This window comes from Arabidopsis thaliana, assembly GCF_000001735.4.
Source record: "Arabidopsis thaliana chromosome 1 sequence".
Taxonomy (NCBI): Eukaryota; Viridiplantae; Streptophyta; class Magnoliopsida; order Brassicales; family Brassicaceae; genus Arabidopsis; species Arabidopsis thaliana.
Window position 1 is genome coordinate 24,849,621 of NC_003070.9, and position 13,960 is coordinate 24,863,580.

At 37.1% G+C, this 13,960-nt stretch overlaps 6 protein-coding genes across 8 annotated transcripts; 1 reads left to right on the forward strand and 5 right to left on the reverse strand.

Moving 5' to 3' along the window:
- Nucleotides 1–95: 95 nt before the first annotated feature.
- On the reverse strand, nucleotides 96–1,830 carry AT1G66610 (TRAF-like superfamily protein; the record flags this gene model as incomplete). 2 transcript variants are annotated; one of them, NM_105332.1, is made up of 3 exons in its annotated part: nucleotides 96–674; nucleotides 1,098–1,412; nucleotides 1,624–1,830. In NM_105332.1, 3 exons carry the CDS (start codon nucleotides 1,828–1,830, stop codon nucleotides 96–98), a joined length of 1,101 nt encoding a protein of 366 aa, NP_176834.1. The 2 variants fall into 2 exon arrangements, with proteins under 2 accessions (NP_176834.1, NP_001185331.1); NM_001198402.1 differs by having other exon boundaries at nucleotides 96–792.
- Nucleotides 1,831–2,888: 1,058 nt separating this feature from the next.
- Nucleotides 2,889–4,533, reverse strand: AT1G66620 (Protein with RING/U-box and TRAF-like domain). Its single transcript, NM_105333.3, has 2 exons — nucleotides 4,254–4,533; nucleotides 2,889–3,956 (listed from the first exon to the last, which is right to left on the reverse strand). Exons 1-2 carry the CDS (start codon nucleotides 4,422–4,424, stop codon nucleotides 3,186–3,188), a joined length of 942 nt encoding a protein of 313 aa, NP_176835.1. The 5' UTR covers nucleotides 4,425–4,533; the 3' UTR covers nucleotides 2,889–3,185.
- Nucleotides 4,534–5,665: 1,132 nt separating this feature from the next.
- AT1G66630 (Protein with RING/U-box and TRAF-like domain) lies at nucleotides 5,666–7,094 on the reverse strand (the record flags this gene model as incomplete). The annotated part of the gene is made up of 2 exons (NM_105334.2): nucleotides 5,666–6,584; nucleotides 6,909–7,094. The coding sequence occupies 2 exons, from the start codon at nucleotides 7,092–7,094 to the stop codon at nucleotides 5,859–5,861; spliced, it is 912 nt and encodes a 303-aa protein (NP_176836.1). The 3' UTR covers nucleotides 5,666–5,858.
- Nucleotides 7,095–7,817: 723 nt separating this feature from the next.
- AT1G66640 (RNI-like superfamily protein) lies at nucleotides 7,818–9,391 on the forward strand (the record flags this gene model as incomplete). The annotated part of the gene is made up of 5 exons (NM_105335.1): nucleotides 7,818–7,907; nucleotides 7,985–8,602; nucleotides 8,648–8,788; nucleotides 8,886–9,026; nucleotides 9,131–9,391. The coding sequence occupies 5 exons, from the start codon at nucleotides 7,818–7,820 to the stop codon at nucleotides 9,389–9,391; spliced, it is 1,251 nt and encodes a 416-aa protein (NP_176837.1).
- Nucleotides 9,392–10,296: 905 nt separating this feature from the next.
- AT1G66650 (Protein with RING/U-box and TRAF-like domain) lies at nucleotides 10,297–12,201 on the reverse strand (the record flags this gene model as incomplete). The annotated part of the gene is made up of 2 exons (NM_179522.2): nucleotides 10,297–11,185; nucleotides 11,905–12,201. 2 exons carry the CDS (start codon nucleotides 12,199–12,201, stop codon nucleotides 10,493–10,495), a joined length of 990 nt encoding a protein of 329 aa, NP_849853.1. The 3' UTR covers nucleotides 10,297–10,492.
- Nucleotides 12,202–12,255: 54 nt separating this feature from the next.
- On the reverse strand, nucleotides 12,256–13,806 carry AT1G66660 (Protein with RING/U-box and TRAF-like domain). 2 transcript variants are annotated; one of them, NM_001084310.2, is made up of 2 exons: nucleotides 13,356–13,806; nucleotides 12,256–13,125 (listed from the first exon to the last, which is right to left on the reverse strand). In NM_001084310.2, exons 1-2 carry the CDS (start codon nucleotides 13,710–13,712, stop codon nucleotides 12,436–12,438), a joined length of 1,047 nt encoding a protein of 348 aa, NP_001077779.1. In that variant the 5' UTR covers nucleotides 13,713–13,806; the 3' UTR covers nucleotides 12,256–12,435. The 2 variants fall into 2 exon arrangements, with proteins under 2 accessions (NP_001077779.1, NP_176839.2); NM_105337.2 differs by having other exon boundaries at nucleotides 12,256–13,057; nucleotides 13,356–13,748.
- Nucleotides 13,807–13,960: the final 154 nt, after the last annotated feature.

Sequence of the window (13,960 nt, forward strand, 5' to 3'; positions counted from 1 at the left end):
ACAAAACTAAGCAAAAAGGACAACAAAAGAGAGACTGAGAACTTCGGCAGGTTAGTGATATGAAATACATTAGAAGGATATGATCATTCCTCCTCTTAGTCTTCATTGTCTTCTTCTTCTTCTTCTTCTTCTTCTAGGCTGCGGATACAAATATAAGTACCCTTATACAAACCCATCGGACACAAGATATATTCAGGAATAAACATGAAGTCCTTCTCCGGAGTTTGGAAGCTCACTTTCTGAATCCGATTCATCTCCGACGATCTAAACGTCAAAGTGTTACCTGCCGTCGAGTAGGATAGCTCATAGGAGAACTTTCCAACTCCTGGAGCAGAAGGTGCTATACAATTCACAGTCCAAAACAATCCTTGTGGTGGTTCCTTGAAACACTGAAGCACAACCAATGGACCATCTGAATATTGCTGAAGTACCAAACTTTTCGACTCGAAGTCCATGCATACATGCATGGAATAGCCACAACTGAAACGTGTCCATAATTTTTTGTGGTTAGCAGCGTAGTGACTGTAGAGATCCTTGTACACACCCGCGTAGTTGCAGTTTGGTGCAGGACAATAGCACAGAGCGAAGCTGCATTTCTTCTCATGGACTAACTCGTTGCCATAAGAGAATGTCTCGGTGCAGCCATTTTGGCGTTTGGCAAGGAACAATGATTGCTTTGACAACTTTCTCCATTATTATGCATCGGTAGTTACCAATAGGCAGAGAGCAGGATGGGCATTTGTACCTCAGTTCAATACAGCAAGAAGAGCAAGCTACATGTCCATTGTCACACTGAAAAGCAAGTCACACAGAGTTAGTAACTCGGACTACAGGCATATGAAACTAGAACCAAATACAAGCTTACACAAATCTAAACTGGTAACGCTCACACATAACCACATGACTACATTCTTCATTTCCTTCAATTATCATCTTCCTAATGCAACCACAAAGTTTTAGAATTCTGAATCATCTAATTACTCTAAGGCAATTTACATTTGTAAGGCATGAGTTTCTAGCTAATCAGCGTGATCCTAAAATCATAACAGTTTTCAAAACTCCAAATCAACCAGGAAGAAGAGAAGTAGTAACAAGACCTGAAAGATACTAATCTTGAGTGCTTTACTGCAAACAGGACAATCGAGAAGATCTAGCTGGGACAACGTCCCAGATGGCACAACCACATCTCTTCCACCATTCTCGCCGTTTTCTTCATCAATGGAGGGAACTCGTAGCCTCTTTTGGCGGCTACTCGACGCTTCTCCAGCAACAATGGGACATCGGACAATGAATGCTTCAACAACTCTCTCCATTATTCTAGACCGATAGTTACCAATTGCCAAAGAGCAGTAAGGGCATTTGTTACTTACATTAGTACAGCAAGAAGAACAAGCTATATGTCCTTTGTCACACTGAGACACAAAAAACTCACAATACTTAGTTATTCAGATACAAACAACATTTTCCCCAAAATCATCCAACTACTGTAATGAAATTGAAATTTGTAAAGCATGAATTTTTAGTTAAGTCACTGTAATCACCAAAAGCAAACAACATTTTCCCCAAAATCATAAACCACAACAAATATTCAAAACTCTGAGTGGTGAAGTAAGAAGAGAAGACCTGAAAGATAGGAATGGTGAGTGCGTTACAACAAATAGGACAATCGAGAAGATCTAGCTCGAACAACGTCCCAGATCGTACTACCACATCTCCTCCACCATTTTCGCCTTCTTCTTCAACAATGGAAGGAACTCTTTGTCTTTTTGGACGGCTGCTCGAAGCTTCTTCTCTGGCGAGGGCTTGCTCGGCGTTCGTGCCTTTCACCATGGCTATTGGAATTTTTGGAAGGGGTTAAGTCTGGAATCCAAAGAGTCTCGCTTCGCAATGTATATAAAGAAAAGGTGCGTTAGCCCTAGTTACCTTCTCTTATTTTTCCCGCTGAAACGTTTCCAGAGTTTGGAATATCAAACGTTTCCTTTCTACTACAATAATGACATGCAGCATAAAATTAAAATGAGACACATAACTCAAAGACTAACAAAAAAATGTTTTCCAACATTGAATACAAGGCTGTCGCATCACTCCTCCTCGAAAACCTCGAAATAAGCTTAGTTTCAACAGAACCAATTATGAGCACCATTGTTGATTCGTTCTCACTTGCTCTATCTTTTGTTAATTCTCCTAGTCCTCCAAAAAACCATGAGCCTTCTTGTCAAAACATGCCAGGTCCTGAGATCATCAAAGAAGTGAGTTACTAGCAAAAAGCTAAACTCTCATTGACTCGTTCCATATGTAATAAACAAAGTTCATGAGTTTCTAACTCAAAAATCAAGTGTGAAGTAGCACGATATCTTTTTATACGTTACTTCAGGCCATCTAATACATACATGTAAACCTGCAGCTTTTGCAGTTGGTGATGAATTGATGACACAAACGGTTCCAAAAATGATTCAATTAGACCAAACTGTGTCTGAATCGTTTATGCCTCATCTCGCAAGTCGCAACAATTGACCAACAAGCACTTACCATGGAGGACAAACAACACAGACCTTAACATGAACGAAGAATTTGATATGAACGATGCTTTTTGACAGCAAGTACTTTTGATCTATAAAGCTTTTTATGCTCCTTCTTTTCAGGTCCATGTTTGTAATTTAGATTCTTATACGTTACCTATTCTGCTTCAAGTTTAGCTCATTGTCACTATGTAAAAATAAACATAGCTGAAAGAACTTGAATATGCATGAAAATGCTAGACTGTCTTATACACTAAAAATATACAAGTAGAAAAAAAATAGATATCTTGGAACATATTGATAACCTCATTAGCAGAGGACAATAGTTGGTTCCTAACTTTATTAGCAATGAGTAATGTAACCAAATCTCTATTATCAATGCAGAGATCCTCAAAATCATGGATCATCAGAAAAACACATTGTGCAAAGTATAGCATCTAAATTATCTAATGAAACTCCAAAAACAGAGTTAAGGTTTTAAAAGCTGAGAAATTATTCTTGCAGAATCAAATAAAGCCCTGTAAAATTCTCAGAGCAATGAAACTTATTCGTTTAGAGTGCATAGATGACAAACTAAAGTAGCTGCAGAAAAACATCAGAAATGTATTTAAAGGGTAGATGAAGTTATGAACAGAACGACCTACAATGGATATGATATGATGATTATTACTCTTCTTCATCAGCATCTTCTTCTTCATCATCATCATCATCATCATCATCATCATCTTCTTCTTCTTCAGATTCTTCATCTTCATCAGCTTCTTCTTCATCTTTTTTTAACTTGCGTATGCAAATTTCCATCTTCAATGTAGAGAAATCACCCAAGAAATAATAAGGAACTAACATGAAGTCCTTCTCCGGAGTTTGGAAACTCACTTTCTGAATCCTATTCATCTCCTCTGACTTAAACATCATAGTGCTGTTACCTCCCATCGGCATCTTGTACGAGAGCTCAAAGGATAACTCCCCAACTCCTGGAGCACAAGGTGCTATACAGTTCACAGTCACATACATTCCTTGTGTCTCCTTGAAACACTGAACCGCAATCAAGGGACCCTGTCCATATTGAAGGACCAAAATCTTCTCACTGATACGTAGCCATGCACCAGCGAAATTGCCACACCCGATTTGATTCCATGTGTCATAGTGGTTAACGTAGAAGTGACTGTAGAGATCCTTATACACCCCCGAATAGTTGCAGTTTGGTGCAGGACAGTAGCACAAAGCGAACCTGCAATCCTTCTCATGGATCAACTCTTTCCCATAAGAAAACTTCTCAGTGCAACCATGTTTCACATTTGGGCATGTGACCATGACTGCTTCAACAACTCTCTCCATTATCCTAGATCGAAAGTTACCAATCGGCAAAGCGCAAGAAGGGCATTTGTTCCTCAGTTTAGTACAACAAGAAGAACAAGCTATATGTCCATTGTCACACTGATACACACAAAAACTCACAATACTCAGTTATTCAGATTACAAGTCTCTGAAACTATAACCAAATACTGGTAAGTCATATACAGACTCATTCTCCAACATTTCAGTGACTATAACGAAATTAAACATCTTTAAGGCATGGATTTAAAGCTAATTACGGTAATCCTAAAAGTCTAACACATATGCAACATTCTCATCAAAATCATACATAAACCCAAAATCACAACAGTTTTCAAAATTCTCAAACAAACCCAAAGAAGGAAGAGTGAGTGATGAGGAAGAGGTAAGAAACAATACCTGGAAGATAGGAGACGTGAGTGCGTGACAACAAATGGGACAATCGAGTAGATCTAGCTCGAACAATGTCCCAGATCGCGCCACCGCATCGCCTCCGCCATTTTCTACGGATTCAACACTGGAAGGAACACGTTGCCTCTTACGGCGGCTGGTCGAAGCTTCTCCGGACATGGCTATCGGATTTCGATGGGATTAGCTTCGCTACAATGTCAATAGATGAGTATATACCCTAATCGCCTTTTTCTATTTTCCCGCCGGAATGGTTTTTCAGAAAGGTTTCAGAATCTCTGTGGGTGTCATAGCAATTAAATAAAAATAACTAAAATAAATATAATATATTATTATATAATGGTATTAAAACACCATAATTATATTATTATGATAAAATCTATCAAAAATTAGTCAAAAACATGATTGATAATTAAGAACTATGAATAAAGTTCCAAACATGTATTCAAAAATTATAAAATTATAGTAAAATGTTTATTACTTTAATAAATAAATAAATAAAAATCATACTAAGAATAAACAAATAAAGTTTGCTTTTGTTAAAATAAACATAGAAAACTATGAAATTAGTTAGAATATTGTTTTTTTTTTTGTTAAAAGATATAATTTTTTTTGATTAGTGTGAGATATTTAATCAAACAAGTTTTGCGCAAAAATTAAAAATTAGAACTAGGAAACACACAAACCCAACAATAAACCCTAGCACTTAGGAAGACTCTTGATGAAATCTTGCCAAATCCAATCCTATTGTTGGTGCTATTGAATCCTTGATGAAGCTCTAGTCATAATTACATTTCTCCCAACCATGTTTAGGTAGCTTCCAATATCGAATCCTAGCTAGATTGATATATTGTGCTATAGAAGATATTTCCTAATTTTCTAGTTGATCCCTCTGTTAATTTTTGTCATTTGGAAGTGTCAAGTCTTTTACATTTGCTTCGTTATGTACATAATGGATGTATTTATTAATTCGGGAGTGAGTGAATTGAAGGCATTTCGGGTAATTATTTTGACAATTTCAAATCATAAAGTTTAATAAACCAAGAAACTAGTTGACGAAAAAAAACAAACAAGAGATAACAACATCTACCACTAATCTGTGCATAGTTTGCAAAAATACAAGAATTCTTTGCTCTTATAAAAAACAATTACTTTTTTTTTGTTGTTGGTCAACAAATTATAATTTATTCCTAAAACCGTTAAGGACATAGCCAAACAAAGGAAAGAAGTTCTAATTTAGCCAAAGAATCCGACTATACATGGTAGTTCTATCAACAATATATAGAAATTAAAATTACATTTTGGAGGACTAAATTCAAAGACGTATAAGTGTAATCAATGGTTAGAGAAAGAAACAACATTGTCATCGGAAAAAAAAGAAAAAGAGAGAAAGAAACAACATTAAGTAAACGATAAGCAATATTTAAAATATGAGTTTAGCTTTCATAGATGAAAGCAGCTACAACAACAACAACAACAAAAGACAAACATCATTTAATACATTACTAGCTAGGCCACTGATGTATGAACCTAATAACCTACTACAAGAGATATGATATGATAATTATGATCCTCTTCATCATCATCATCAGCTTCTTATACTTCTTCTCCTGATCGGCGAATGCAAATTTGCATCTTCAATATAGAGGCTTCATCAAGTAAATAGTAAGGAATCGACATGAAATTAGAGGCTTCACCACGTAAATAGTAAGGAATCGGCTTGTAATTCGCCACATGATTTTCAGGGCTCACTTTTTGAATCTTATTCATCTTCTTGGATTCAAACGTAATCTTTTCACTTCCGTTCCGGTAGATGAGATGGCAAGAGAATTCTCCAACTCCTGGAGCACAAGGTGCTATACAGTTCACAGTCACACATATTCCATGAGACTCCATCGAACATTGAACAACAACCAATGGACCATCTTCATATTCTTGAAGGACTAAAAAGCTTAATTTTTCACCGGTGACGTGTAACCACGCGTTATTGTACTCGCCACACTTGAACCATGAGTGATCAGTCTTGTGTTCAGCATGGTAATGACGGTAGAGATCTGTGTACACGCCGGTGTACTTGCACTCTGGTTCAGGGCAGTAGCAAAGAGTGAACTCGCATACCCTCTCATGGGCTGATTCTGATTCATTGTCATATGGAATCTTCTCGGTGCAGCCATATTTGGCGTTTGGGCATGAGACAACGACTGCTTCTACAATTTTTTCCAGTATTCTAGATCGAAAAAAACCAATCCGCAAACTACAGTAAGGGCATTTGTACTTCACCTTTTTACAGCAAGAAGAACATGCTATATGTCCATTGTCACACTGAAATTCAAAACTCAGACTTAGTTAATTATCAAAGTTTTATGAACTAGTCTAGTGTAACTTATAAAAATATCTAATCAAAAAAATGAAAAAGAATAACATCTTATCAACTCAATGTGGCAGTCAAGATTACATTTGAGAAATCGAGAAATTCGTAAATTCATCAAAGTAACATTTGAAATACATGAATTTCAAGCAAATTGATGATGTTATTCTAAAAGTCTCATATCAACAAAAATCATCTTTTAAGGACTCGTCAGTGCCACTAATTGTTTTTAATTTCCATCAAAAGAAAGTTATAAACCAGGAAAGGAAGAGAGAGACCTGATAGATAGGAGCCCCAAGTTTGTGGTAGCAGATGGGACAGTCCAGAAGATCAAGCTCCAACAGTGTTGCTGATCGTGCCACCTCACTTCCACTCGCCGTTCCTCCAACATTCTCCATGGAGACAGGTCTTTGCCTCTTTGGACGGTCGAGGGATCGCTCGGAGTTATTCGTGATGTTTTCCATCTCTATCGAAGGATAAGAGATGAGGTACGGTGTCTTAAGACTTCGCTACTTATAGATAGAACGATGCCAATAGACCCTACTTTCCTTATACTTCCTGTTGAACGTTTTTTAAAAGTTTTCATTAGATTTGAGAATCCTTATGTGGGTGACGCTATGTTAGCTTATTTACAGGTACATCTTATAGAAGAAAATCTAGCCTCTTTAATATTTGAATTTGTTTCTCCTTTTTGAATGTAAAATTAAATTTTTCTTTCTTAATTTCTTTTATAATAGGATAACTAAGAGTCTAAAGACTTTACTGCAAACAAGAAAGAAAAAAAAAAGGTTCAGATATATTTCAGGGATCCTTTGTTCTTTTTGAACATTACGATAAAATACATTCGAAAATACAAATTCACGGATGAAAGTTTACTGCAACAGAAAACTGTCTTTACGATACAATACATTCAATTTTTTTTAGTTTTATTGATTACATATGTTCCAAGATAATTATTAGATAAAACAGATGTTAAAAATAAATATGTTTAGTAAAATTATTAAAAATACTATTTTGCCATTTAAAAATATAGTCAAGAATCTGAGATATTTTAAAACGTTAACGGCGTTTTGGTTCTCCGTTATCTTTCTTAGAAGCCGTTAAAGTGGAACTGTTAGGTTTAGGTTTAATAGTTATCGTTTCATTTTCATCTAGTCTTGCCGCTTTCTTCGCAATTTTGAAGGTACATGGACGAAGACGGAGAGAAACATGTTCTTACCAAACGATCATCTTCTCCTGAGTTATCCGACAAAAGATCTGGTGATGAAGGTGATTGGGTACGAAGAGATTTGCGAGAATCGTTGTTCTTTCAAGTTCTCCTGAATCTCTCGACAAAAGAAATGGTTAAGACTAGCGTCGTATCCCCGAATGGAGACATCTATGGAAGTATGTTCCTAGATTAGATTTGGATGAAGCTGATTTCACACAATTCGATACTCTTGTGAGTTTTATCGATAGCTTTCTGAGTGTCAACCGTGAGTCATCCTTAAACAAGTTTAAGTTAAGAATCTATTGCAATCATGATCGTGATAAGGAGACTAATAATGCTCATATGGCGCGGTGGATCAGCGCAATCTTTGAGCAGAACGTTCAGCATGTCGATCGTACATGGCTTCCAGTGGAGGTACCTCCTATACTCTACTTATGTGAGAGTTTGGTAACTTTAAGGCTTTGTGGCGTAGTCTTGGCAAATCTTGAGTTTATGTACTTACCGCTTGTCAAAGTCCTCGCTCTAGAATGGGTTATATTTGCAAATGAATTGGCTTTGGAAAAGCTTATCTCAGGTTGTCTAGTTCTCGAAAGCTTAAGTTTTTGCAAATGTTCATTAGACAATGTAAACGTTTTACGTGTGAGATCTCAGTCTCTATTGAGCTTCAACTATTATGGCCCTAGTTCCCGTGATCTTCATTTTAAAGATCTAGTGGTTACTATTGATGCCCCAAAGCTTGAGATCCTCAAGCTCTCTCATCAAGTAACTTCAAGTTTCATAATAAAGAAATTGAGTTCCCTTGTAGAGGCAAATATCAAGGTTGAGTTTAACTTTTGTGTGGGGAAAAAGTTTAATCCGAATGATCTGTCAAAGAGAAAAATGATTCTTCATTTTCTTGTCGCCATCTCTCGTGTCAAAAATATGACCATCGCTGCATCTACTCTTGAGGTAACGTTTGTTGAATTTGCTATATTTATTGTTTTACTTTATCCTCTATAAGTTTATTTTATCCTGATACTTTTCTTGTTTTTGGTGGTTGTTGTAGATCATTTATGATTACTCAAGATGTGAACCGGTTCCCTTATTTCGTGACATATCTTTGCTGCGTGTTGAATTCTATCAGGACAGATGGGAAATATTGCCATTTTTTCTTGAGAGCTGCCCGAATGTGAAATCTCTTGTCGTGGTAAATTTACTTAAAACTTAAGTACTTTCTTTGGTATAACAATGCAAATGGGGAAAGTATCATAATTACTCCAACTTGTTTCGTTCACTTGGTTGTAATATCAGGAATCTGATTATTATACAAAGGAGAGAACTAGTATCTTATCTCGACCTCGGCGTCTCCTATCATCTCTCGAGTATGTTAAGATAAAATCGTCATGGGACAAGTTGGAGATGAAATTAGTGAGTTACTTCATTGAGAACTCACCAATCCTCAAGAAAGTCACTCTATGTTTGGATGGTTGTTCCAGAAAGGAATCTGTCATCCTCAGAGAACTGCTTACCATTCCTAGACTCTCTAGCTCATGCCAAGTTGTCGTCCTCTGATCCTCCTTGACGAACATACAAGGTTGTATTGCTGTACTTTTGTTAATGTGAACTCTGTGGTTTCCTTCTCTATTATGGTGACTTTGTTGTATTGTAGATCTGTAAGAAGATCATATATGTTTGTCTGAAATGTTTCAACTGAACCAAAAATGTAATAAGGCTCGTGTAAGAGACAAGGATTAAAGTTTCCAGAAACTCTTTATTAATGTGAACTATGTACTTTCTTCTTCATTGTGGTGACTTTGTTGTCTTGTAGATCTAAAGGAGATCTTATGTTATGCCTTAATGTGTAATGTCACTTCTTTTGACTCGAGGTCATGTTTTTGCTAATCAATAATTCTGACGTTGAGTAGAAAATATATAATGTAGAACAAAAAATAAAAAAAATAAAACACAAGATTCTTCAGTTTAACCAAAAATGGTATAAGATCTGTGTAAGCCCGAATGATTAAAGCTATCTCCTGGAAACTAAACTATACTAAACTAAATTACAAAACTCCTGTAAAAATAAGGTTTATCTCTAGTCATAGTAATACTATATAAGTTTTCTATTTAGTCATGCCAATCATTTTTAAATATGTTGCATCAAGAAGCAAAATAAGCGCCAGTGGCCCATTGCAAAACTGTGAACACAAAAAGAGGAAAGTGGAAACATATGATGACTTATCTTACGTACTACTACATATGCTAATATGCTATATATTTTATCAAAATGTAACAATTTATAATGTGGAAAGTGGAAACTATTACATGTTAATTAACAATACAGCTGATGATCTGATATGCTTCGAGCACACCTTCAAAGTTACGAGAATATAAGCGCATATGCAAATCTCTTAAATTTGGCAACATGTTTATATGTATTATGATAAGATCCTACGACTGATCGACTTCTCTTTTTATTTGACTGTAAAACTATTTAGTTTAGGGCTAACAATAAGGAAAGTTACATGATGATCATTGCGTTTCAACAGATTTGGAATTCTCCAAAAAAAAAAAGAAAAATTTCAATATTGGAAAACTCTACTAGAGTCCCAATGATATGATCTAACGACAAAACTAAACTTCTAACTCCATCTACTTCTACTGACCTAACATATCTCAGATATGAGTATAGTCATTTTTATCGCCAATGGAAATCTCCATCTTCATGTGATCACCATTCACCATATAAGATGGAATCAACAAGAAGTCCTCCTGAGGCTGCTCTTCTTGAGATCTCAATTTCTGTATATTCTTCACCTCCAATCCAAGTCTTAGTGTGCTATACGGTCTGAGTCTAGCTAGACTGCAGGAGAATTTGCGCACTTCGGGAACCATAGGTGCAATATGGCTGACCGTCGCATACACCCCGTGTGATCCGATGAAACCTTGAACTACAAACAGATTCCCTTGTTTCTCTTCTACAAAAATGACCATCTTATCACTGCTGTCCAGATCCAAGCCAAAGATTACAGGACGGTCGAACACAAACGAGTTGATATCACCCGGACTCACTTTGTGTGTAGCGCGAAAGTGGTTGATGAGATCCTTGTAGAAGCCAATGTAGTTACAATCTTTTATGGGACATGAACATGGCGCAAAAACACAAACTTTCTCATGGCTTTGCAGTTGATTTCCATACGTGGTGCTCTGTTTACACCCGTATATTGCATTTGAACATGAGACTAACCCTGCTTTTATAACCTTCTCCATGGCTCTGCATCGAACATCCCCTATAGGCAATTTGCAGAACGAGCATCTCTTCTTCAATTTGATGCAGCACAAGAAACACGCTAGATGCCCATTATTACACTATACGCAATCAAACAAAGAGTTAGCTAACCAAATCAATACTCATTGACCAAAACTAGACTTACCCCAATAACACAAACCAAAAAGATTCGATTTTTCCACTTTCTAGTGAAACTCATTGACCTAAAAACATTTGTAACAAAGAAAAACCAACACTAGAGAACAAACCATGGAAATTTCTGTAACTAAATTCATAGAAGGATACAAAAACTGTGACCTTTCAACTTAACTCAACCAATTGGAGATAAAGTTAACTTAGCTTAGCCAATTAGAGATAAAGTTGTGACCTTATAACTTAGCTTAACCAATTTGGAGGTAAATTTGGGACCTTTATGTAACTTAGCTTAAACCAATTCAAGATAAAGTTGTGACCTTTTTTTTAACTTAAGCTAAGCATCTTCTCATTTGCAATTTCACTAAACCCTAATTGAAAGAATCGATTTTTCTGAAACTCGTTGACCTAAAAACATTTGTAACAAATGAACAAACAACACTAGAGAACAAACCAACATGGAATATCTGTAGCTTAATTCATAAAAGGATACAGAAACTGTAACCTTTTAACTTAAGCTCAACCAATTAGAGATAAAGTTATGACCTTTTTAACTTGGCTTAACCAATTGGAGATAAAGTTGTGACCTTTATTATACTTGAGCGAAAAACTTCTCATTTGCAATTTCACTAAACCCTAATGGAAAGAAGAAGAAGAAGAACAGAACCTGAAAGATTGGTTTTTTCAATGGGTCGAAGCAATTGGGACATTCAAGAACATTCGAATTCGGGAGAGTTACGGATTTGGGTGATGAAACCCTCCGTTTTCTGCATGTTCGAAGAACATCTCCGAGCGGTTTATCATCCTCCTCAGAATCGCTATCATCGGTAAGCACCACAAGGGTTTTCTCTTCTTCTTCCCCGGGACTAGGGTCGTCGACGGAAACAGAAGTACGCCGTTGCCTCTTCGTTGAGCTACGGTGGCTTTTTCCTCCTCCGTCGTTGCGTCTTCCCAATTTCGTCATCTCTCCCTCTCCCTCTCTCTCTCGGCCACTACTTAATGAGACATATTGAAGTGTATTAAGTTTGAGTTCAAGTCGGTACCAACTAAATCAGTCGAACCCGGACCAATACAATTAACATTTTATCTCTAAAAAAGAATTTTCACATAACACATGAAGCAGGGTTTATGATCCAACGACCGTCTACTTCTAAGTTATAAGAGCAGAGCAAAAGAATTGAGACTTTGAGAGGATTCTTCAGATGTGAATAAATTTATATCCATAGGCAATGCAAATCTGCATCTTCCAGTGGTCACCGCTCAACATTTTAGGCGGTATCCACATCAAGTCATCTTCAAGATGCATTTTCTCTCTCACTTTCTGAATTTTCTTCACCAACGATCCACTCCTTAGTGTGCTATACTCGTTGAGCTTAGCCAAACTACATGACAAGTCACGTATTCCCGGAGCCATATGTGCAATACGGTTGACAGTCACATAAACACCTTCCAATCCCTTGAAAGCCTGAACAACAATCAAATCACCCTCTTTCTCTTCCTTAAATACAACCGTCTTCTTCCTACCAAGGTTCATGTTAAAAATTCTAGGACGGTCAATCACTAACTGGAAGTGGATGTCGTCTTCACCCCAAACGTGTGCAGTACTACAAGCATGGCTTTTGAGATTCGAGTATGAACTCACGTAGTTGCAGTTCGATACAGGGCAAGAACATCGGACAAACTTGCAAACCTTCTCATGGCTTGACTGATTACAATACGTGGTGGTTTCTTTACACCCGTGTTTCGCATTTGGACACGGGACTATAGATGCTTCGATAACCTTCTCCATCGCTCTGCATCGTATATCCCCGATGTTACATCTACAGAACGAGCATTTCTTGTTCAATTTTTGGCAGCATGACGAACAAGCTAGATGCCCATTACTACACTGTGCACACAATAAAAACACCATAGACTTAGCCATAAATCATCAACCACCAAAACAGTCTTACTACACAACAACCACCAGAGAGTTAGCCAAAACCTTTAACACCAATTAGCTAAATATATTATAAGCTGTGACCTAAATGTTCTTATTCTGCAATTCCATTAACCTAATAAGCTATGAATCTACAAATTGATTATACAAATATGAAGATTATGAATCAAAGAAGAAACCTGATAGATTGGTCTCTTGAGTGGTTCACAACAAGTAGGACAATCGAGAACATCTGAGCTCTGAAGCTTCACCGGTTGGGATGATTTAGGACTTCCAGATTGTTCATCAGTAGTAACGTTTTCTTCTTCTTCTTCTTCTTCGTCTTCTTCCTCTTCTAATTCTTCTTCTTCTTCTTCGAATTCTTCTTCATCTTCTTCGAATTCTCCATCTTCGTATCCTTCTAAATTACTTGGCTCTTCGAACAACTCTGGGTCTAATTCCTCTTCAGATTCATCGGGAGAAGGAGGAAGTCGTTGCCTCTTCGAGAGACGACTGTCGCCGGCTCTATGTCCGTCGTTTCCTCCAGATCTTGCCATTCCTAAATCTCCTCCGATGGGGTTTTCGCCGGCTCTATGCTGATCTTATGGGCCTTTCGTTTTAATATGGGGGTTTTGAGTAGCCGAACCAAACTTAACCAAACGGAACTAAGATTTTTGGTTCGGTTTGGTTCGGCTACTCAAAACCCCAAGCTGGTTGAGTTCTGCTAGACTGCATGAGAGGTTGCGTACTTCCGAAGCCATAGGTGCAATACAGCTCAGACACGCCCTCGAGTCCTTTGAAAGCC